Genomic DNA, 24,063 nt, shown 5'->3' with positions numbered 1-24,063 from the left:
GAATTCTGAGAGTAGATTTTTTTTTTTAATTTATTTGTAGTATTGCTGATTGCCAACAAGTTTGTGCCTATGAAAAAATTATATACTGCTCTCTCGGGAGAGCCAAATAAAAACCATGTGTGGAGAAAAACTTGAAATACAAAATTTGATTTAATTTGTGTAATAAAAATTAACTTGAAAATTCACACTTTCACATGTTTAAAACAGTTACTTAGTATCATGTTATCTTATATCTGAAAATATTTTTATTTCATTGAAAATGTTATTTGCTTAAAAAAGTGAAAGTGGCATGGTAGATTCTCAGTGCATGTTAGTGTTCTTTAATATTTTACTTCCGGCAACTTATTATTGAAGAATGTGTAACAAATTCTGAAGAAGAGTGATAATTTCCATCTTAATTTCAGAATACATTCTATTCTGCTGGGAAAAATTACTTACTACGTATGTGCAATGGTAAGTAATTGAGTGAAAAATGATTGCTTTTTAAAATGTAAATATGCCCAGAAGAACACATGGTTGAATTAATAAATACCAGTGATAACATTTTAAAGATAGATTAGGTATCTGCATTTTTAACGAACAGTCTGATTTGTTAGAACTCATTATTCACTTTAAACTGTTTTTGTTCTGGGCATAAGCTTAAAGTTAGAAATGTAGTAAAGTTTGTCTTTTTCATGTCATGTTGAACTTGTTTTGTTCCTAATTTATAGTACTTTTTTGTGGCAGTGGTTTCGGCCCCCAATTTAAGAACTACTGCTTTAGGAAAATACTCTTGACAAACTGGTTTAGAAACTTTTAGGTATGGTTGTAATAAACATAGAATTATCTTTTCTGTGTAATGTTCATTTTCATATATTGTTAGATCTCCTAAGAAGATTGTCTAAATCCCAGAATACAGTCTTCTGTGGACGGATTCAGCTCTTTTTGGCCAGGCTTTTCCCTCTGTCTGAGAAATCAGGTAAGCTTTTATGCATTAAATGAGTTTTCTGCAGGAAAATCTTTTCCAGTTTTTAATAGATTAAAATCTGTCATGATAATGAGAAAAATGGTTCTAAAAAGTTGAAAGACATCATAGAAATTTCACTTTATTTTCTTTTACTTATAAATAGTTATAGCAGTCCTAGTATATAATACAGGTAATCCTGAAACAAAGTCATGGATTCTTTTAAGTTCAAAGCTTATTAACGTACAGTTGAATCACACTGAAACATGTAGATATAAACCATCATATCTATATTTCATAATGTATGCCTATGTTTGTGTTTCCATTTTCTCTCTCAGTCACAACTATTTAGCCATATAGACTTCCTTTCATTTCTCTTTTTTTAACAAATTTTTATTGTGAAATATAATGCTCATATAGAAAAGTACATAAAGCAAATGATAATGAAACAAATACTGTATAACCACTATCTAGCTCCTGAAATGGGACATTGCTTGTTCTCCAGAGCCTTCCCCCTCCCCAGTATGTTCAAATATGCGAGATTTTAATATCTCCTTGCTTCAATTCTCCCTTCCTTAATATTGGGCTAATGTACCACCTACTTTATATGTTCTGAGGATTAAATGAATTAAAACATGTGAAGAGCTTACAATAGTGCCTGCATGTAGAAAGACCTATAGTGTATGTTAGCAGTGGTTTATGTGCTTTCTTTTTGTCATCCTATGTCTGTGTTGTTTTCTTTCATACTTATTTTATGTGGTCAAGGTTAGTACAGATTTACCACTTCTGTATTTCTGGCTTTCTGTCTGTGATCATTTTCCCTTTTAGTGCAGGTCTGTGTTTTGCCTAAAAATCGTTGCTTCTCCTTTTTTTTTTTTCCTTTCTTTCTTCCAAACTCCTGTTAATATTGATATTTTGACCTCCTCCCAATAGATATAAGATTCTAGATTGGCACTAGATACAGGATTTCATCTCATGGGAAATAATCTTTACTTTGTCTTCTGTTTCCCATTTTTCTATTGTCAAGTCAGATGTCAGTCTCACTTCTTGAAGATAATCTAGATTTTTTTCTCTGCGCTTAAGATTTTTTTTCTCCTTTGGTTTTCTTTTAGTTTTCCTATGGTGTATCTCTGTGTAAATTTCTTTTTATTTGTCCTGCTTAGGATTGTGGACATCTTGAATGTATGGATTAGAGTCTTTCATCAAGTTTGTAAAAATTTAGCCATTATCTCTTCAAATATTGTGTATGCCTCTTTTTCTGGAACTTCAATTAAACATCCATTATACCTTCTCACTGTATCCTCTGTTTTTTACTCCTTATATATTTTTTCATCTGTTTCTCTCTCTCTACCTGATTCTGAATAATTTCTTAAGAATTTTTTTTAGTTTTCTAAACTTGGTAAGCATTGTTACTTTATCGTCTGTATCTGGTAATGCCAATACCTTAAATAAGTCTTGGTGGGTCTGTTTCTCCTGTCTGTTTTGACTGTTTCTCACTCATGGTATCTTGCCTCTTTGTGTGTCTGGTTATCACTGGCTGTTATGTTTGAGAAGATGTGCTCATTGCTGCTGGAGTATCACTACTTCTAGGCCCTCTCAGAGACCAGACCTAGGAAAGACATATGTGTATACTAATGATACTCATCTGTATTTGTTTCTGTATCTGTCAGTATATATTTTACATGAACAGCAGCAAAAAATATATGAGATTCTACCGATACCTGTGAGTTGAATCCAGCACCGGTAGATCTGTTTATTAACCTCTTTCTCTAACAGTAAGAAACTTGGCTCTCATTAACTATAATGTATTTACTTATTTGTTATACATTATCACTTTTTCATTAATATAATTTACATTTGTGCGTCAACAGAATTATAAATTCTATAATGCATTCTGTGGAATTGTTCTGGAATAGTCATGAATAATAAGGATCAACTCTATTATAGTGTATATAGAATTCTGTTTACAGACATACCGTGGGTTTTGTTCCAGACCACCACAATAAAGTGAATATTGCAATAAAGCAATATTCATTCAACCAACATTTTTTGGTTTCCCAGTGCATATAAAAGTTATGTTTACACTATGCTGTAGTCTATTAAGTATGCAATAGCATCTAAAAAAATGTACATACCGTACTTTTAAAATACTGCTAAAAACCGGTAATGACCACCAAAGCCTTTTGCAAGTTGTCATCTTTTTGCTGGTGGGGGGTCTTACCTTGATGTTGATGGCTGCTGACTGATCCAGGGTGGTGGTTGCTGAAGGTTGGGGTGGCTATGACAATTTCTTAAAATAGCACAATGACGTTTGCCACACCCATTGACTCTTCCTTTCACGAAAGATTTCTCTGTAGCACATGATGTTGTTTGGTAACATCCACAGTAGAACTTTCAAAGTTAGGGTCAGTCCTCTCAAACCCTGCCGCTGCTTTATCAACTAAGTTTATGTAATATTCGAAACTCTGTCTCAGAAAAAAAATATAAAACAAGCCGAGATTGCACCATTGCACTCCAGCCTGGGCAACAGTAGTGAAACTCTGTCTCAGAAATAAATCCTTTGTTGTCATTCAACAGTGTTCACAGCATCTTCACCAGGAGTAGAATTCATCTCGAGAAACCACTTTCTTTGCCCATTCGTAAGAAGCAACTCCTGATCTGTTTCAAGTCCAATCATGAGATTGCAGCAATTCTGTCATATCTTCAGGCTCCACTTCTAATTATAGTTCTCTTGCTGTTTCTACTACGTAGATCTGCAGTTACTTCCTCCACTGGTCTTGAACCCCTCAAAGTCATCTATGAGTGTTGGAATCAACCTCTTCCAAACTCCTGTTAATGTGAATATTTTTACCTCCTTTCATGAATCACAAGTGTTCTTTATGGCATCTAGATTTGTAGGTCCTTTCCAGAAGGTGTTCCATTTACTTTGCTCAGATTCATAAAAAAATCACTATGGTAGCTATAGTCTCATGAAATGTATTTCTTAGATAATAAGACTTGAAAGTTGAAATAACCCTTTGATCCACTGGCTGCAAAATGGATGATGTATTAGCAGGCATGAAAACAACATTAATTTCCTTGCCCATCTCCATCAGAGCTCTTGGATGACCAGGTGCATTGTGAATAAGCAATAATATTGTGAAAGGAAATCTTTTTTTCTGAGCAGTAAGTCTCAACAGTGGCCTTAAAATAGTCAGTAAACCATGCTGTAAACAGATGTGCTGTCATCAGGGTTTGTCTTTTTATGGATGGAGCCAAGGCAGAGTAGATTTAGCATAATTCTCAGGAGCCCCAGGATTTTCAGAATGGTAAATGAACATTGGCTTCAACTTAAAGTCACCAGCTGCATTAGCTCCTAAAAAGAGAGTCAGCCTGTCCCTTGAAGGCAAGCAGTGATTTCTCTCTAGCTATGAAAGTCCTAGATGGCATCTTCCAATATCAGAATGTTTCATCTGCATTGAAAAATCTGTTGAGTGTAGCCACCTTCATCAATGTTCTTAGCTAGATCTTCTGATAACTTACTGCAGCTTCTCCATTGGTAGTTGCTGCTTCACCTTGCACTGTTATGTTATGGAGAGGGCTTTTTTCTTTAAACCTCCATAAACCAACTTCTGCTAGCTTCGTACTTTTCTTCTGTGGTGTCCTCACCTGTCTCAGCCTTCACAGAGTTGAAGAGAGTTAAAGCCTTTCTCTGGTGGTTTGCTTGTCTATCCAGACCACTTAGACTTTCTCTGTATCAGCAGTAAGGCTATTTTGCTTTCTTATCATTCGTGTATTCACTGGAGTAGCACTTTTAACTTCCCTCAAGAACTTTATCTTTGCATTTACAACTTGGCTAACTGTTAAGCGCAAGAGAACTTTCAGCCTCTCGCGGCTTTTGACATGCCTTAATTACTAAGCTTAATCATTTCTACGTTTTTATTTAAAGTGAGAGATGTGAGACTCATCCTTTTACTTGACACTTAGAGTCCATTGTAGGGTTATTAGTTGGCCCAAATTCAATATTTTGTCTTGTCTGAGGGAATAAGGAGGCCCAAGGAGAGAGAGAGAGAGTCATGGGAACAGTTGATCGGTGAAGCAGTCAGAACACACACAGCATTTATTGATTGAATTTGCTATCTTACCAGCTTAGGCAACATGGCAAAAGCCCGTCTCTACTAAAAATACAAAAAAATTTAGCCAGGCATGGTGGTGCTTGCCTGTAGTCCCAGCTACTCAGGAGGCTGAGGTGGGAGGATCATCTGAGCTTGGGAAGCTGAGCCTGCAGTGAGCCATGATCATGCCACTGCACTGCAGCCTGGGTGACAGGAGTGAGTCACTGTCTCAAAAAAAAAAAAAAAAAGTTTACTGTCTTAGATCTTAGATCGGTGCAGTTTGTGGCAAAAACAAATCTGTGGCAAAACAATGACAATGTTAACCTCAAAGATCACTGAACACAGATCATCATAACAGATACAATAATAATGAAAAAGTTTGAAATATTGTGAGAATTACCAAAATGTGACAGAGGAAGTGAGCATATGCTGTTGAAATAATGGTGCTGATAGACTTGCACGATGCAGGATTGCCATTCAATTTATTTAAAAAACAAGAAACTGTGAAGAACAACAAAACAAGGTATGCCCATACTCCAAAGGTACTTTTAAGAAATGAATTTTTGAAAGGATTTGAAAATCAAATGTGTTAATTTTGACTGCTCTTTATGTATTTAGCATTTTGTAGTTTTGATTATGACACAAGTTATATTCATACATAAGTTTAGGTGTCACTGGACTTGCTTTGAATCTTTTTTTGTTTTTTTACTAGGTCTTAACTTGCAGAGTCAGTTTAATCTGGAAAATGTCACTGTTTTCAATACCAATGAGCAGGAAAGCACCCTGGGTCAGAAGGTGAGGCTGATTTGAAATCTTCTCAGATAACATATTCACAAGTTTGTTATTAAGATAACTTATGTGGGGCCAGGGACAGTGGCTCACACTTGTAATCCTAGCACTTTGGGAGGCTGAGCTGGGCAGATCACTTGAGCCTAGGAGTTCAAGACCAGCCTGGACAACATGGCAAATCCTCATTCTTACAAAAAAGTACAAAAATTAGCAGGGCATGGTGGTGCATGCCTGTGGTCCCAGCTACTCGAGAGGCTGAGGTGGGAGAATCACCTTAGCCCAGGGAGGTCAAGCTGCAGTGAGCCTTAATCATGCTACTGTACTCCAGCCTGGGCGACAGAGTGAGACCCTGTCTCATTAAAAAAAAAAAAAAAATTCATGTAAATGGGCCTATAAGTCATCAAAAATTTAAAAACTTTTAACTTTATTTCCAACTTATGGAAATAATGTTTTGTATGTAAAAAATTCAAGCAGTGTTTAAGATAGAATGTACAGTTATTCTGTAATCCAAGGTAGACCATGGTAGATTATGGCATAGCTTTCTATTAAAGTGGATTAACAAAGTAGCTATACTTTCTGTTTTAATAGTGTTAATCATAAGGTAGATTATAGAGTAGATGTACTTTCTGTTTTAAACATTGGGTTATTTTTTGCAGAATATTTTTTCTATAAATTCATATTATTTCTATAACCATTCATAACATTCTCTGTCTCACCGTACCAGGACTTTTTGTGTATATGTACAAACGTTGTTTTTCTCCAGAATGAGGTCATTCATACTATTCTGAAATTCACTTTCTTCCTTTAAGATTTAAATTTATCTTAGTTTTTAAATGGCTCTTGATAAATCTGAGTGTATATATCACATTTCTCTGCCTGTGGACATTTAGATTATCTCTGATAGTGAAAAACAATGTTACAGTGTCTAGTAGTGTATAATATTGCATCAGTCTGCATCGTCTGCATCAATTATGCAGATGTCTTTTTAGGATAAATTCCAGTAAGTAAAATTACTGGGTTAAAATATATGCATATTTCATATTTCAATAGCTATTGCCTGGTTACTTCTCAAAAAGGTTATACCAATTTATACAGCCACCAGTGGCACATGGAGAATGCCTGCCCTTTTTCCCCACAGCCTCACCCCAACAGTGTGAATTATCAATTTTTAAAAAATATTGGCTTAATTGATGTATATATTTGAAAAATAAGTCTTCTTAGTTTTAATTTCATTTCCTTGATCATTATTGGTGTTGAGGAACTTATGTTGGTTGGAATTTATTTTTCTTCTGTGAATTAGCTATTGATGCTGTTTGCTCATTTTATTGTTGAATTGTCTTTGTGCATTTCCAAAACATTTAGCCTTTTATTCCCAGAGGGAATCTATTGATTATGTTTAGAAATGCAGATTTGAAACTTTCTACTGTTTTCATGACTGTGTTATATCATTGTCATACTGCTCTTGAGTTCTTCTGTCCATCAGGTAAAATTCTGATTGCCTTACAGATTAACTATAGGTCTAGATAGTGACTAGACTTCTCTAACTGTGGGTTGCCTAGGAATGTGTAACTGACCTGTTATTCTAGCATTTATCTCTTTGCCTGATGACTGCTTCATGACAGGCTATACATTTTTTTTTAATTTAGCACACTGAAGATAGAGAAGAAGGAATGGATGTAGAAGAAGGCGAAATGGGAGATGAGGAAGCTCCAACAACATGGTGAGTTTTCAGACCTTAAGCTTTTTGACTTACAGAGATAATCTTTTAATTTATTGAGTATCCTCTCTGGAGTGAGGAGATAGACAAGGAGGAAAGAAATTATAAGAAATTTCTTTCATTTGTAATTTTCATGTATATTACTTAAAATAATAAATCGTAAATCACTAATGGGCTTTATCTGCTGGTTTCTATATTATGTGCAGACAGTTCATTGTTTATATACCCTACGCTATGCATAATCCCAGCATTTGAAAAGCCAACCACAGGCAACATTAGGAGCTCCTCCCCTTAATCCCTTCCATTAAATTTGTGGACCCAGTGCCTGTGTGTATTGGGCTAACTTTTAATGAAGTAGGCAAGTTAAGAAGCCTTTCCTCCTTCTCTCCCCTTGCTCTTTAAACTGTTTCTTATCTCCTCCTCTGTAGCCCTGTGCTTTTCTTCCAGAAGCAATCCTCAGTGGCATAGATAGGTTCTAGAAACTGCAACATTAAGTGAAATGATGTATAATGAAATCAATTTTCCCATAGGCTAACAAACAAAAGTTAGGTTCTTATGGCCTATTTCTGGTCACAAAACAATCACCAAACTCCTAGATAAAGATCAAAATGCTTCTGTTATTAAACATTAAATAAATGTGAGCTATACATGCATTTGAGAAAGATTAATAAAAACAAGTAAGATAATTATTTGCCTAGTTATTCCAGTTTAAGGTTGCGGGTGGCCAGAGCCTGTCACAGCAGCTCAGAGCGCAGGGCGAGAACCAACCCTGTCCAGGACGCCATCCGCTCACAGTGTGTATACCCACACACCCACACTCACTTATCCTGGAACCATTTAGACATGCCAGTTATTTTCATGTACACCTCTTTGGGATGCAGGAGGGAATCTGACTACCTAGAGAAAACCCACACAGACATAGGGAGACTATGCAAACTCTACATAGACCGTGGCCCCAGCCAGGAATCGATTTTTTTTTTTCTCATCAACGTTACAATAAAACAATGTTGAAGGAAACATCGTTATTTGAAGACCTTCCGTAATTTCTTCCTAGTGCTGGCTTAGAAGCAATGAGCAAGAGAAAAGAGAAGGCATTAAGGAAAATTTTCCTTCACTGGCACTCTTCCAGGTGTCTGAGGTGATGAGAGTCATTAGTTATAATTGAAAGAATTTCTGTTACTGTTTAGAAGATCAAGATGGGATTCCTGTATCTGCCCAGGGAGATGCATTTCTGGCATCCCAGATTTCAAATTCAAACACATCTCCAGCAGAAACATTAGAAGTGGTGTGGCTCCAAGCTTAACTCCAATAATTCCTGGTCATGTGACCTGGGGCCAATTACTTAACCTTCTACAACACAGTTTCAACATCTTTAAAATGTAGTAATACCATCTGCCCTCTACAGTTAAGAGGATTAAATAAGACGATGAACAGAAATAGTCTATTAAGGCACTAATTGTTTATATGTAGTGGTAAGTGTAAAGCACTAAGAATATTGTCTATTCAGGGTCTAGTGGCTATTATTTGTTATCGTTATTTTTTTTTTTTAGAGACCTATTTATTCATTATACAGGGATAGAGTAGGCTTTAGGGTCTGGCCTGAGCAACATAAGGCCTCTGGGGCAAGTTAGTAGGCTACAAGATGATGAGTCACCTGAAGTGTAAACGGCCCAAAAGACACTGGCCAGTGCAGTTTTGTCTACTTAGATTTTGCCTAAGACTGTATAGACAATTCATCCCTATTGGTTATGTTTGTAAATCACTTAAATAAGACTCAACACTCAGCTGCCTCTGTCACAGTCACTAATGTTGAATAGAGGGAGAAAATATGTGAGGAATTACTTTGTGAACAGCTGTATCACCAGATGGTCTTAGGCACTGTAATTTACAAAGCAGAACTCATTACCCATCTACCTACAATATGAAGTCCATTTCAGATTTGGCTCAAATACACCGATAAACATTTTTGTTAAGAAATTTCAATGTATAACATCCTGTAAAATAGCTGAACATTTTCAAAAAATGTATCAAGTTTTCCAGAGTTTTTTTGGTTAAAATAGTTACAAGACATTCTATTTTACATAGTAACTGGGTCTCTGATTTGTTATTATTTGCAAATACAATAATTGGTTACATTTGCTTTGTGTGGATAAACAGAAAATTCAGAAGTTTCTGTGGAGTGGTGAAGGTGGAAGGCAAATTGCAAGTGGGTTGAAGAATGAACAGGAAGGTAATGAAGTGGTGACATGGAGTATAGACAACTCTTTGAAGAATTTTATTCAGCTGTGAAGGAACAGAGCAAGGGACAGCATCTAGGAGAGGGGACTTTAAATTTTAAAAAATATATTAATGCCTCAACTGTAAAAACTGCCTAACAGTAATATATTAACACTACTTCAAAATTTATTCTGTAAGACACCTCAAATACCCACCAAGCCAATTAAAGATAAAAGGGAAGAGATCAAAAGCCTGTTAAGGTAGGAGATGGTAATTAGCAACTTGGAATAATATTGTTATTGGTATCAAGCATTAAATTAGATGTGAATTTCTTAGCAATTGAGACAAAAAGGGACATATAATGGTTGCATGATTCTCATTCTCTGTTAGAGGTAGCCCCATTTTTAAGAGACAAACTCCTGGTACATTTCAAGAGGTATTTATTACATTCAATCTTACATGTTGTAACTGAGTAACATTTTGTTACTCAGTGTGTGTGTGCACATGCGCTTCAGAAACATTATCAAATGTATGGAACTATACAAATACTGGTTCTTGTTCTTTCATGGATGTAAATAATTTATATAGTGCTATTTCTTTTCTCTATTTGCTTTAACGTTTTAGGGAATGTTCTTTTTGTGGCTTTTTTTTTTTCTTTTTTGAGACGGAATCTTGCTCTGTCACCCAGGCTGGAGTGCAGTGCTGAGATCTTGGCTCACTGCAAGCTCTGCCTCCTGGGTTCAAGCGATTCTCCTGCCTCAGCCTCCTGAGTAGCTGGGATTACAGGCATGCACCACAACACCTGGGTAATTTTTGTATCTTTAGTGGAGATGGGGTTTTAGTATGTTGGCCAGGCTGGTCTCGAACTCCTGACCTCGTGATCCACCCGCCTCAGCCTCCCAAAGTGCTGCGATTACAGGCGTGAGCCACCGCGCCCAGCCTGTGGCTTTTTTTAAAAACCCAATTCATAGAAAACCCAGAGGTATAATCTTATTGTAAATCAGTGAAGCTGCTTTAATTATAGAGAGAGGTTAATGTGTAGATCATTGTTTTCCTACTTTCAGAGTTGTTACTAGGGAAAAGTTTAGGAAGAGTGAAAGTAAACCTGCCCATTAGAGTCTTTCAGATACTACTAATTCATGATGAAAGCTTTGGCAAGAACTAGATTTAGATTTTGGTTAGTTAAAAGTCAGTATTCTTCACTGTTGATTTTCATGTGCTTCAGATGCTAGCCGTTTATCAGATATTAGCTGTTTTAAAAATTAAAAGAATAGGCCGGGCGCAGTGGTTCATGCCTGTAATCCCAGCACTTTGGGAGGCTGAGGTGGGCGGATCACGAAGTCAGGAGCTCGAGACCATCCTGGATAACACGGTGAAACGCTGTCTCTACTAAAAATACAAAAGATTAGCCGGGCATGGTAGCGGGTGCCTGTAGTCCCAGCTATTCAGGAGGCTGAGGCAGGAGAATCGCTTGAACTCGGGAGGCGGAGCTTGCAGTGAGCCGAGATCGTGCCACTGCCCTCCAGCCTGGGCAACAGAGTGAGACTCCTTTAAAAAAAACAAAACTAAAATTAAAAGAATATGTATTGACACTGTAGATTTGTGACATATCAAGATTAGAAGTTGAATTAGTAATGCCATAATAAAGTCACTAGATAAAGGGCTTATTTTTGTGATGCTAACTTGATATGTACCATATATGTTTTTCTCATACTAGTGCTTCTTAGGATATAATATTACTAGTTAGGATATAATACCTGCGACTTTTAACATAGATTCAGATTAACATTGGTTTAAACAACATAAAAGTTGATTTTTTCCCCCTCATATCGAAGTCTAGAAGTAGGCAGTCCAAGGCTGGTAAGGGAGCGCTGCTCAGTGAGATTGCCTAGACCCAGGTTTCTTCTACCTTCTTCTTCCATCATCTTGGTGTTTACCCTTTTTCCTGTAGTGCAAGGTGGCTCACGCTCACATCTGTATTCTAGCCAGCAGGAAGAGGAAAAGGCCAGTGATAAAATATGGCCCAAAAGTTGCACATATGACTTCTACTCTCAACTGATTGGCCAGAATTTAATCACATGACCATACTAGCAGCAAGGTTGGTTGGGAAACATAATCATTAATTCTGAATAACCATGTGTCCTGCCAAAATTCAGGGGCTCCACCAGTGTAGATAAAGAGAGTCTATTGGTGTCTATGAGTTCCCTAAAATGATTTGTAAAAGTTTATATAAGCATTTGTGAATGTGTACTTTTCTGATAACTTTCATTAACTTCTGAAAACGGTTTGTGACCAAAGCTAAGTTAAGAATATTTAGATATTTGTAAAAGAATTTGAATGATTTATTTAATATAACATTTATTTTATTAGCTCTATTCCAATTGATTACAACCTGTATCGAAAATTCTGGTCACTTCAGGATTACTTCAGGAACCCTGTGCAATGCTATGAGAAGATTTCATGGAAAACTTTTCTCAAGGTGAGTTGCCAGTGACAGACTATCAGAAGCCCTGTATTTTATAGCCAGTGATAGAGCTAAAACTTAATCTTGTCTAACATACTTTTCACTATATAATTCTGCCTCTTACATTTTTATGCCAATTTCATAACAAGCTAAATTATAAATTAATATTTAAACCACTAATATTGTGAAGTAGTATATAAGAATCGGATATTTAAAAGTTCGTCGTTACAGCCTTGCTTTTTTTTGAATATGATGAGTGTTGTCAACATAAATTGATGATATTTTACAGAATATATTCTATCTTTGTACCAAATTATTTTAGCTATGTTGTTGAAACAGAAGTCCTCAAGCCATGGCTTTCGGCCAGATCTAACCTACTGCTTGTAAACAAAGGTTTATTGGAATAGTACCATGACCATCCACTTACCTGTGGCTGTTTTTGCACTATAATGGCACAGCTGACTAGTTGCAACTGAGATTATAAAGGCCACAAAGCCTGAAATACTTACTCTCTGGTCCTTTACAGAAAAAGTTTGCCAATCCTGTTTTAGAAGAATTTGTTATATTTTTCTTGGCTACTTAAAGATCAGTTGTCCTTTTTTGTCATAATCAAAATCTAAGATAAATAGGTAGTTCTCAGAATAGCATGGTGTGTGTTATGTTATTTTTAATAGTTTTTGTTTTATATGCAATTTTTTGTGGGGGCAGCACCATCCAAATTCAGATTAAGTGGTTAGTGAGAAATAATCTGGAATTGTCTTCTAACTGGACAGAATTTGGTGGAATTTATTTGCTCAGTCTTTAGCACAAGAAATGCGTAAGAGTTTCCACAGGTGGTTAAACAATTTCACTGGTAAATTTCTGTACACTCTTAAAAATGTTCCCTTCTCTATTTGTCCCTTACACAAACTTCTTAAATCATATTTCTTTGTTTTTTTTTTTTTTTTTTTTTTGAGACGGAGCCTCCCAGGTTCAAGAGATTCTTCAGCCTCAGTCTCCTGAGTAGCTGGGACTACAGGTGCCCGCCACCATGCCTGGCTAATTTTTGTATTTTTAGTTGAGACGGGGTTTCACCATGTTGGCCAGGCTGGTCTCAAACTCCTGATCTCAAGTTACCCACCCACCTCCACCTCCTGAAGTGCTGGGATTACAGGCATGAGCCACCACCACTGGCCAAGAAATCATATTTCTTTAGGAGTAGGGAACTTGTACCTACTTTTACAACAAGTGAAATATCATACAAAATAGTTTTTACTCCCATTTTGCTATCATAATTTTTATTGTTAGTGTGCCTTGCAATATACAATATACATACATGATTGACTGGGAGTAAATTCTAGGCATTTTGATGCATAAAAGCACTAAACACATTTGGGTAACAATGTCGAATAAAACTAATATTTTTATTTTGCAGTATTCTGAAGAAGTTTTAGCTGTTTTTAAGAGTTATAAATTAGATGATACTCAGGCCTCAAGAAAAAAGATGGAAGAATTGAAAACAGGAGGAGAGCATGTATATTTTGCAAAATTTTTAACAAGTGAAAAGGTATAAGTTTTTCTTTTTCATTAAGCATAATAAGAAATGGTCTTGTTTTATTTCCGTTTAGCTGACAGCCTTTCTAAGTTAAACTGAATAGAAATGTTTCTTATTTTACTTTGGGTTAAAGCTGATTGATTAATGTTAGTTTGAAAGTCCCATTTCTTCCTTTCAGAAGTAGGACTAATTTGGTTTCAAAGGTGAAAGTAGTTCTACATTAAGTCTGTTTTGTAGACTAATTTTGGAATAAATGCAGTTTAATTACTTTCATGTCTATATATTTTAAATGTCAAGTTAGGATTTAATTTGTATATGAAAATATTTCATAATTATTATTTAGGTACAAGTAAGGGGTTTAAGAGTTCCTTGTTAATCTTATTTATACATTTTAAAAAGTAAATTTTGTTCAAATATAATGCTACAAGATTATGTAAAGTTTCTAGTCAAGATGGCACATTGAGTTTATGTTTCGACTCACTCCCTTTGCTCCAAACACATAGCAATGACGGGTAAAATATAAACGAGAAAACAAAAGAGACAAGGCTGGGCTTCCAGAAACAAGATAAATATCTTCATGGACCAGAAATGCCAAGTAGTGAGCAAAACTGCAGCCTGGGCCTGCTGGACTCTCTATCCAAGGCAGGTGGTGGTGTCCAGGAATTTGGCTACAAGTAACAGAGACTAAATGTGCACCATGTGGGACAAGGGGCCAGAGCCAGATTCACTTCTTGAAGCCAAGGACTAGGGTGGAACTTTTATCCACTTTTGGAAAGAAACTAAGAAAAAATATTGCCAGTCTTCTGCCAAGGGCTATGGTTTTATAGGAAGTTATGAGCCTAGGGATAACAAAGACAGCTTTGTGTCCATCTGCTTGTTCAGTGACCAGATATGTGATATGCTCAGTACACTTATGAAACAGCTGCTCCAAGAAGTCATCATAAGACTTCTTCTAGACTTTTGGACTCAGGGGCCCTAGTAGAAGCAGATGCAAAACTGCTAGACAGGGAAGGATGTACACAGAGAGGGAGGGGAAAGGAAGTAAACAAACATCCCAAAAGAAAAGGCTCCTGTTCAAAACTCTGATAAATTAAAATTCCAAAATCCATAAATCTAATGCTAAGAAGGATCACCAGCAAAATCAACTCTTGGGATATGCATATATTTATTCCAGATGAAATATATAGCCTGACCAAGACTTTATATATATTTTGGATACTCAAAAAGATAATTGATGAGATAACATCTATTGAAAAGGAACAAGAAATCATGAAACAAAAGCAGGCTGAAATGAAATAGGACAGTCGATACAACTAATTGGGAGTCTTGGAAATGAAAAATACAATAATTGGAACCAAAACTCAGCACACAGAATTAAACTATACACTGGACATAGATGAACAAAGAACTAGTGAACTGAAGAAGGTGATGAGAACTTCATCCAGCAAGCAGCACAGACAGTTTTTTTTTTTTTTAAGTGAAAGAGCAGTTAAAAGCCATGGTGAATAGATTGGGAATTTCCAACATCTGTCTAGTAGGATTTCCAAAGAAGAAAATGGAGGGAATGGTAGAGAAACTGGATTGCAGAGAATTGAAGGAAATCTCAAATCCTCAGCTTAAAAGTGTGCCACAACTGCCAAGCAGGATAAAGAAAGAGAAATCTACTCTTCATTACATCATGCCATAACTGTGGGCATTCAGAGAAAACCTAAAAGCCACTAAGGGATAAGAAAGACAAATATACTGGGAAGGCACAGCAGTTTGACTGTTAGCAGATTTCTGACATACCAACTATTAATACCAGAAGACAGTAGAGAAATATTAAAGTGCTGAAAGAAAAATGACATTCAATCTAGAATTTTATACTGAGTTAAATATACTCAAGACTGTCGATGAAAGAAAGACATTTTTATTTAAAGACCAGGATAACTTACCACTCAGTGACCCTCATTTTGAAAAAAACTACTCAAGGATGTTCTTCAGGAGGAAGGAAATTGAACCCATAAGAATGGAGTGGGATACAGAAGGCAACGGTGAGCACAAAAATTGAAAAATATGACAGTAAATTTACTATTGACTATAAACACAAAAAAGTCATGAATGATTTAAAATTTTTTTAATTAAAAAATTTTATTAACGTGGAACTTAACTAGATGACAGTAATAATATGGAAGGGGAAAGCAGAGATGTTTAGTGAGTAATTTAAAATTACGGCAGTCCTTGTAATCTTCAGGAGTAGGAAAGGAATACTGAATATTCCTTTTCATGTATATTAAAAGGGTAACCACCAAAAGAAAAGCAACTTGTTGCTCTCAAAGAGCAGAGATCAAAGGGAGGCAGGGAGGAACCTAGACTACTTTATAAATCCAGCAAATGGCAGGAAAAAGGAAGAGAAAGGAGGGGAGAAATACATCAGTAATAACAAGTATAGACTGATTTAATTTACCTAATAAGACTTTATCAGATTGGATTTTTAAAACTCCAGCTATGTTTGTTAATTTAAGTGAAACAAATATAGAAACCTTTTGGTTGACTAAAGAATTCAAAAGTTTTATTCTACCTCATGTGGAAGAAAATCCCAAAGCTCTTCTTGCTTAACAAAGAACCTTCCCAAGGTTATCTACTTTTAGAATGCAGAGGTTTCAGTTTAATATTATCAGGGCAAAAAAGTTACAAAATAAAACAACCAGTAAGAGTTGTGTACTTTTAAGAGTTACAGGTCCACATTTCTCAGGACATGACAGCTATTTCAAAACTCTGGATGTCTTAATTGATTTTTTTTTTTTTTTTTGAGACGGAGTTTCGCTCTGTCGCGCAGGCTGGAGTGCAATGGCGCGGTCTTGGCTCACTGCAACCTCCGCCACCTGGGTTTAAGCGATTCTCCTGCCTCCACCTCCTGAACAAATAGCATTTCTAAAGCAGGATTAAACATTTTCAGAGAAATCTCCACATTGGAATATGGGATTGATGCTTTTATATCATTCTCCATTCACTTTATCACACTTGGCTTTCTAATAGTATCTCTCCTTTTCTGAATCTTTGTTAACTTGCTTTCACCAGCAGTTAGAACATGAACTTTCAGGATTAAGCACTGAAATTGCATTAATTAATATCACGAGGAAGGTAAAAACAGCTTTGAGAAGCTTAAAACTTACCATAGGAATAAGAAAAAGGCACAAAATTGTACCAAAGAGAATGTGAGGCATGTAATGTTTTGCATCTTTATTTCCCTTTGTTGCCCCTTAAGCAACAACTTTGTCTTAAATTTACAGTCCCCCTTGTACATTCTTCATATTTTTCGGTGTATTTTTAGTTTTTACTACTTAATATACAAGTGAAAATATTTGTAATGCATTACCTGTATCATGAAAAATATGCAACATTTTATAAGCTTTACTGCTGCACTGAAAGAAGCCTTCCAGCATCTCTATACCTTACATGGTGTTTTGATACTAGGATTCCCAAAAAGGCCTTCACACCTAAATATATGCCAGTTTTGGGCCTGATATTACTTTCAACTTTTGATATAGATTTGGTAAGTCATGAGAAAGGTATGGATTTTTCAGGGATATGGGTACCATATTCCTTTCCAGTAAGAGCTAGCTAAAGTGAAATCTAAAGCTATGATTATTTGGAGCATAACTCTATAGCCTATCATTTCACTGGTGAGCAGGTTTAGAAAAGTGCTTGTCATTACAAGGTTAGATCTTTCATCTCTGTAATAGAGCCTGTGACCCCATCCAATGGGAATATTATTATCCAGAAGCATTGTGTTTTGTTACATGAATCTGGTCAGACTTTTCCTTAGGGATAGTCCGGAAATAATGCTTGGCAAGGATGATACAAACTTTTTTTTTTTTTTTGAGACACTTTTTTTTTTTTTTTGGCCCACTGCAACTTCCATCTCCTGGGTTCAAGCGATTCTCGTGCCTCAGCCTCCTGGGTAGCTGGGATTACAGGTGCCCAACACCACCCCTGGCCAATTTTTGTATTTTTAATAGAGACAGGTTTTTTGCCATGTTGGCCAGGCTGGTCTCGAACTCCCAACCTCAGGTGATCTGCCTGCCTCAGCCTTCCAGGGTGCAGGGATTACAGACGTGAGCCACCACGCCCAGCCAGATGATATAAACTTTATAGCTGGAGATAGGCCAGTCATGTGGCAACTACAGGTAGCTAGAGGTTCTACAAATAAAATGGGTGTCTGTAAATTATCATATCTTCCTTCTTAAAGACAGAAGTTTCCCCTAGAAACAAAGTGCCACATTTTTGTGCTACCTGGAGTGTGATTCTAAATACTAATGCCCAACAGTATAGTTCCCTTGTTAGCAGAGCAAAGTAATCCAGGGATACTACTTGCTGAATGTAGTGCTGATATACCTGGGTTGTTTATTTTTTAATGGAGTGGAAAAGTATCTGTTCTTTAAGGTTAGTCCAGGATCATACTCAGAAATTTTAAGGGAGGATTTTACCTCTAATCGTTCAACTTATACCAAATAAAAGGCACTGGTATTATAGGGATTCCTCCCTCTGTACTATGTAGCATGTAAAAGCAGAACAACATTTCAAAATGTTTAAGTACCATGAGTATTACCATGATGGTTAAAGGAATATATTTTTGGATCTTTTAAGTTCTCACAGAAAAGAGTATAATAATACTAATTAGGTATAGGCTTTAGGGTTACCCAGTCCTTTAGAATAATACACTTCTCACTTTCCCTCTGAGACTCAATGACCAAAATGATCAGATGGAATACTCAGTGGCTAGCAGTTACCAGGGTTAGGTTACCCACAGTTATGTACTGTTGACCCTAGTGTGGTCATTAGGCCGTTCATTTTCATGAAGAAAAGAAAATTCACAATTTTGCTTCGTCTCTTCATTGTGTGAAGAGGCCTCTAGTTAGGACTTTTGGTCATTTTTTTAAAAAAGTTCCTGGCAGTAAGAAACTGTCCATATAGTCATTCTGCCTTAAATGTTTTGTACTTTTTATGTCCATTTGAGAGGTTGAATCTTTATGTAGTAAAGGCTAAGATAAGTCTCTTATAAGATACACTATAGCCCAGTTAGGAGCAAATGAAGGCAGAAGCAAGACCCTCATGTTAACAAGTGGGCAGGCTAACCACTATCCTACAATTTTTTTTTTTATCTCATTAGTTGTTTTTGGCATGGGAGGCTTTTAGATAGCTCTGGAACAGGGTTGCACAGCAGGAGGTGAGCGGTGGGCAAGCAAGTGAAGCTTCATCTGTATTTACAGCTGCTCTCCATCACTCATATTACCACCTGAGCTCCGCCTCCTATCAGATCAGCAGCAGCATTAGATTCTCATAGGAACATGAACCCTATTGTAAACTGATCATGAGGAATCTAGGATGTGTGCTCCTTATGAGAATCTAATGCCTGATGATCTGTCACTGTCTCCCACCACCCCCAGATGGGACCTTCTAGTTGCAGGAAAACAAGCTCAGGGCTCCCACTGATTCTACATTATGGTGAGTTGTATATGTATTTCATTATATATTACAATATAATAATAATAGAAATGAAGTACACAATAAATGTAATGCACTTGAATCATCCCAAAACCATTCCCTCTACCCCATAACCCCTGGTCTCTGGAAAAATCGTCTTCCATGAAACCAATCCCTGGTGCCAAAAAGGTTGGGGATCCCTGCTTTAGAAGTCTTTTGCTGACAGTCATGTCAGTCTTAGCATGTGGGTGTGCTTTCACTCATCCTGTTAAGGTAAATACTATAGCCAAAACCTTTTCATATGATTGTAAAATTGACTTGTAGTGGTCCTCAGGGCGGAAGGCATGAACTACCCTCTGTTTTGACATTTTTGAACTCTCTGGTCCTGACAGAACAGCTCTTTAAATATCATTGAGCATATTAGAAAACTTAGAACATACTCTGCCATTGTTATTTTTAGAATAACTTCTGTGTGTGAGTCAAGCCATGGTTATACAAGCAAGATAAGAAAGTAAAGTGATTGATGCTACCAAGTAGCAGCCCTCTAGGAAAGACTAAAGACAAGGTGCAGAAGATGTACTGCCAAAGTAGGCTCTGAATTTGGAGCCTAATCTTGAAGAGACACAGTCTGAAAGGCTTAGCAGAGAAGACTAGTTATTTGATAAGATAAAGAGCAGAGATAGAATAAGAAGTCGCCCAACCTTCTTAATTAGCCAAAGTAATAGAAATTAATACTGGCTATAACAGAAAGACCATTACAAATTTTAGATCCTCTAGAAATGAGAACTCTCATTATTTTTACAACAGTGTATAGTCATGATTACACAAAAGCATAACGAAGTCATATTTATAAATGTTAATAGACCTTTGAAAAGAAAATGTTCTCTGATGAGGACAATAATTTTGGACTCCTGGACAGACTCTATAGAGGGCAAAAAAATATTACCTGGTTATAAACGGACTTCATACCCAGAGGAAAAAAAAATTTTTTATCTGTGTTAATTGGGCTCCCTCCTCTATTATATACAAGTGTTTATTAGTTTTCAGTATACTTTGATATGCATGTTTTAATAGATCAGTGTTTAATAACAGTATTATTTAAAACTTTTAAATTGGTTTTTAAAACAATTCTATCAAGCATGTTTAATATGTAAACATTAACTGATTTATTTCATCCTGAGTGTTATGAAGAACAAACATGTTAAGGTATGGTCAGAGATACATAGGTTTAAAAACATATGAATCAGGCTAGGCACAATGGCTCATGCCTGTGTCCCAGCACTTTGGGAGGCCGAGGCAGACAGATCACTTGAGGTCAGGCGTTTGAGACCAGCCTGGCCAACATAGCGAAACTCTGTCTCTACTGAAAATACAAAAAATTAGCCGGGTATGGTGGCAGGTGCCTATAATCCCAGCTACTCGGGAGGCTGAGGTAGGAGAATTGTTTAAACCCAGGAGGCAGAGGTTGCAATGAGCTGAGATCACACCACTGCACTCCATCCTGGGCAACACAGTGAGACTCTGTCTCAAAAAATAAATAATAAAATAAAAGAATCATATGTTAGGGACTTTTTATGTTTTCTGTGTCTGAATTTTAATTTTTTGTAGAAATTTTTTCAATACTCTGTAAATCCTATAGAGTATTAAAACTTTACCAGATAGCATAAGAATATTCTGTAAATTCATATAATTTTCAGTATTGTCTGAGGTTTATGAAAACCAATATATAGACACTGGCTGTTTAGTCACAGCTTGATTTAGTTGTTCACCCATGTTTATGTGTAAATAATCCTAAGTTAATAATACAGATAACAACAAAATAACCAATATTAATTAGAAAGTTTCATTTTAGCCTTTTAAAGGCAGAAAAGTCTTATGTTTATTAAAATTCTATATTTGTATCTTTTTTCTACCTTGTGGTTTAATCAAAGTCATAAAGTCATCTTTTAAACTGAAGACTTTCAAACACTAATGTAAAACATTAAAGAGTTTGTTTTACATTGATTATGAGTATTAAGGAAAATGAAATTTAAATTTTTGGTATTTATTTTATTGAGGAATACGGTAGCCTTCTAAGTCTACTTCACAGTACAGTCATTCACCCCATAATGGCACCACATAATGACCACATAACTGGTCAACAGTGGACCCCATGTACAACAGTGGTTCTGTAAGATTATAGATTATAATACTGTATTTTTACTTTGCCTTTTCTATGTTTAGATGTTTAGATACACAAATCCTTAACCATTGTGTTACAGTTGCCTACAGTATTCAGTGCAGTAACATGCTCTACAGGTTCGTAGCCTAGGAGCCATAGGCTGTACCATATAGCCTAGGTGTGTAGTAGGCAATACTATTGTTAAGTACACTCTATGATATTCACACAATGGGGAAATTGCCTAATGACACCTTTCTTAGAATGTATCCCTGTAGGTAAGCGACACATTACTGTATTAGTACAGAAAGTTGCTTAAAACTTTTTAATTTGAGGCTGTATCTTCAGGTTACCTTTTTACTAAATAAAAGGATTGAGGCTTGATAGCTCCTGCCTTCAATGGGCATCTCCTTTTATCTTATAACTCAGCAGGGACACTGAGAGACCTTTAAACTAAAATTAGATTTTTCATTTTTTTAAGAACTTTTTTTTGAAAGACAGTTTGAAAAGAATTATTAGAAAGTAGAGCTGGGTGCAGTGGCTCATGCCTGTAATCCCAGCACTTTGGGAGGCCAAGGTGGGCAAATCACTTGGGGTCAGGAGTTCAAGACCAGCCTGGCCAACATGGTGAAACCCCATCTCCACAAAATACAAAAATTAGCCAGGCGTGGTGGTGCGTACCTGTAATCCCAGCCACCCTAGAGGCGGAGGCATGGGAATCTATTGAACCTGGGAGGCAGAGGTTGTGGTGAGCCAAGGTCGCACCACTGCACTCCAGCCTGGGCAACAGAGTGAGACTCCATCTCAAAGAAAAAAAAAAAAAAAGAAGGAATACTATTTAGATTTATAATTTAGTTGTTTTTATACAATTGTTTATACATTCTTTTTCTCAGAAACCAAATGTTTTCTATTTCAATTGAGTAAGTTATATGGAAGGTACTATTCCAGGTAGAAAACTATTTTACAGTTTAGTCCTCTAGACCCTAATTTAATATCTAACATATTTGTGAAAATTGAAAGTTTAAATTGTTTAAAAGTTTAAAGTTTAAAGTGAAATATTTGTAAACATACTAACTGTGGAACCTGTATTTTTTTTTTCCTAATCTGGGGAGGAAATGGGTATATTCAAAACATTTGGAGTTTAGGCTTGATTTCTTAATTGTCTGGGCAGATTTTAACACCTCGTCCAGGATTATGTAAGCAATTAGTGGTGCCTTTCAGCAATTTTAAAAGGAAATCCAGTATGTGAAACTGGGTGTAGTGGCTCACGCCTGTAATCGCAGCACTTTGAGAGGTCAAGATGGGTGGATCACTTGAGGCCAGGAGTTTGAGATCAGCCTGGCCAACATAGTGAAACCCCATCTCTACTAAAAATACAAAATTTAGCTGGGCGTGGTAGTGCGCACCTGTAGTCCCAGCTGCTCAGGAGGCTGAGGCAGAATTGCTTGAACCTGGGAGGCAGAGGTTGTAGTAAGCCATGATTGTGCCACTGCACTCCAGCCTGGGTGACAGAGCAAGACTCTGTCTCAAAAAAAAAAAAAAAAAAAAAAAAAAATCCAGTACATGAGAGATTTAGTACTTTTCTAGAAATCTCTCAAGCCACACAGTCTGATCAGACTTATATACTGTAGAAACTGTACAACTGTGTTCTTTTCATAGACTTAATACTTTTTTGAGAAATATGCAACTGCTGCAGTCATGCTACAGAAAGACTACCCTATTGCCCACTCCCTGACACACAATTCATATGGGTTTTCACATAAAAGAAAAAAAAAGCCTAACACTCAGTCAACAGGAAAATTATTAAATTATTAGGCCAACTAGAGGTCATACAAGAGCACTTTGAAGGAGTGAAAACATTCTGAACTAACTCAAGGTTAATAGAAGCGATCCTTTTGTGTACTGTACCTCATTTGGGCTCAAGAGCAAAACATAAAATCACATTTACACAGATGCTCTGAGCTTCCCATGTACCAAATTGCCATTGGTACATTTGTCTTCCGGGGTCACCAGTTTCCTTTTAATGAGGTTTGCATCTTAGAATCTTATTCTTTCCTAGTTATGCAAAGCTAAGTTCTGTAATTCCATGATTTTCAGTAAGAAGGAAAAAAGCAGACCTAAGAAGCTTAAAACTTATGTGGAAAAGAAAAGAACACAAAATTTAATAAATGGAAGATGGAGCAGTTTGTATCCACAGGGGATATATACCTAAAACAAAACTCATGATTGAAATATTAGGATGGAAAGAGACATACCAGGCTAATACCAACAAAAAGAAAGCTACATAAATAACAAATAAAATAGAATTTAAGGGAAACAGTATAACTAGGACAAGGAACACTACATAATAAAGGAATGAACCACCAAGAAGGTGTCATGAACTTATATGTATTTAACAATATACCCTCAAAATATATTAAGCAAAAACTTACAAAATTATGAGAAGTTGGCCCACAATCACAGTATGTATTTTTAACTGCTTCTGATGGATCAGGTTGACTAAAGATTAGTTAAGTGTATGGAAGATTTGAACAATGACAGTAATAAGCTTGATGTAGTATAGAACAAATAGAAGCAATATATTTCTTTTTGTGTATATGTGGAACATTCACAAAATTTGACCATGTACTAGGTCACAAAGAAATTCTCAGCAAATTTCAAAGATTATACACAAAGAACAC

At 36.2% G+C, this 24,063-nt stretch overlaps 1 protein-coding gene across 2 annotated transcripts in view; it reads left to right on the top strand.

The window, feature by feature from the left end:
* The window catches only part of THOC1 (THO complex subunit 1), a 53,193-nt gene that overhangs the window by 7,852 nt on the left and 21,278 nt on the right, over positions 1 to 24,063 (top strand). The window contains exons 6-11 of one of the 2 annotated variants that reach the window (XM_032152677.2): positions 405 to 453; positions 863 to 958; positions 5,750 to 5,832; positions 7,473 to 7,546; positions 12,131 to 12,239; positions 13,639 to 13,770. In XM_032152677.2, coding sequence (XP_032008568.1) covers positions 405 to 453; positions 863 to 958; positions 5,750 to 5,832; positions 7,473 to 7,546; positions 12,131 to 12,239; positions 13,639 to 13,770 — 543 coding nt within the window. The remainder of the gene's footprint in view (positions 1 to 404; positions 454 to 862; positions 959 to 5,749; positions 5,833 to 7,472; positions 7,547 to 12,130; positions 12,240 to 13,638; positions 13,771 to 24,063) is intronic. The other variant, XM_058438568.1, reaches the window with a different exon arrangement.

The sequence above is a fragment of the Hylobates moloch genome, unplaced genomic scaffold (genome assembly GCF_009828535.3).
Source record: "Hylobates moloch isolate HMO894 unplaced genomic scaffold, HMol_V3 SCAFFOLD_5, whole genome shotgun sequence".
Classification (NCBI taxonomy): Eukaryota; Metazoa; Chordata; class Mammalia; order Primates; family Hylobatidae; genus Hylobates; species Hylobates moloch.
This window is presented reverse-complemented; position numbering and strand designations above follow the sequence as displayed.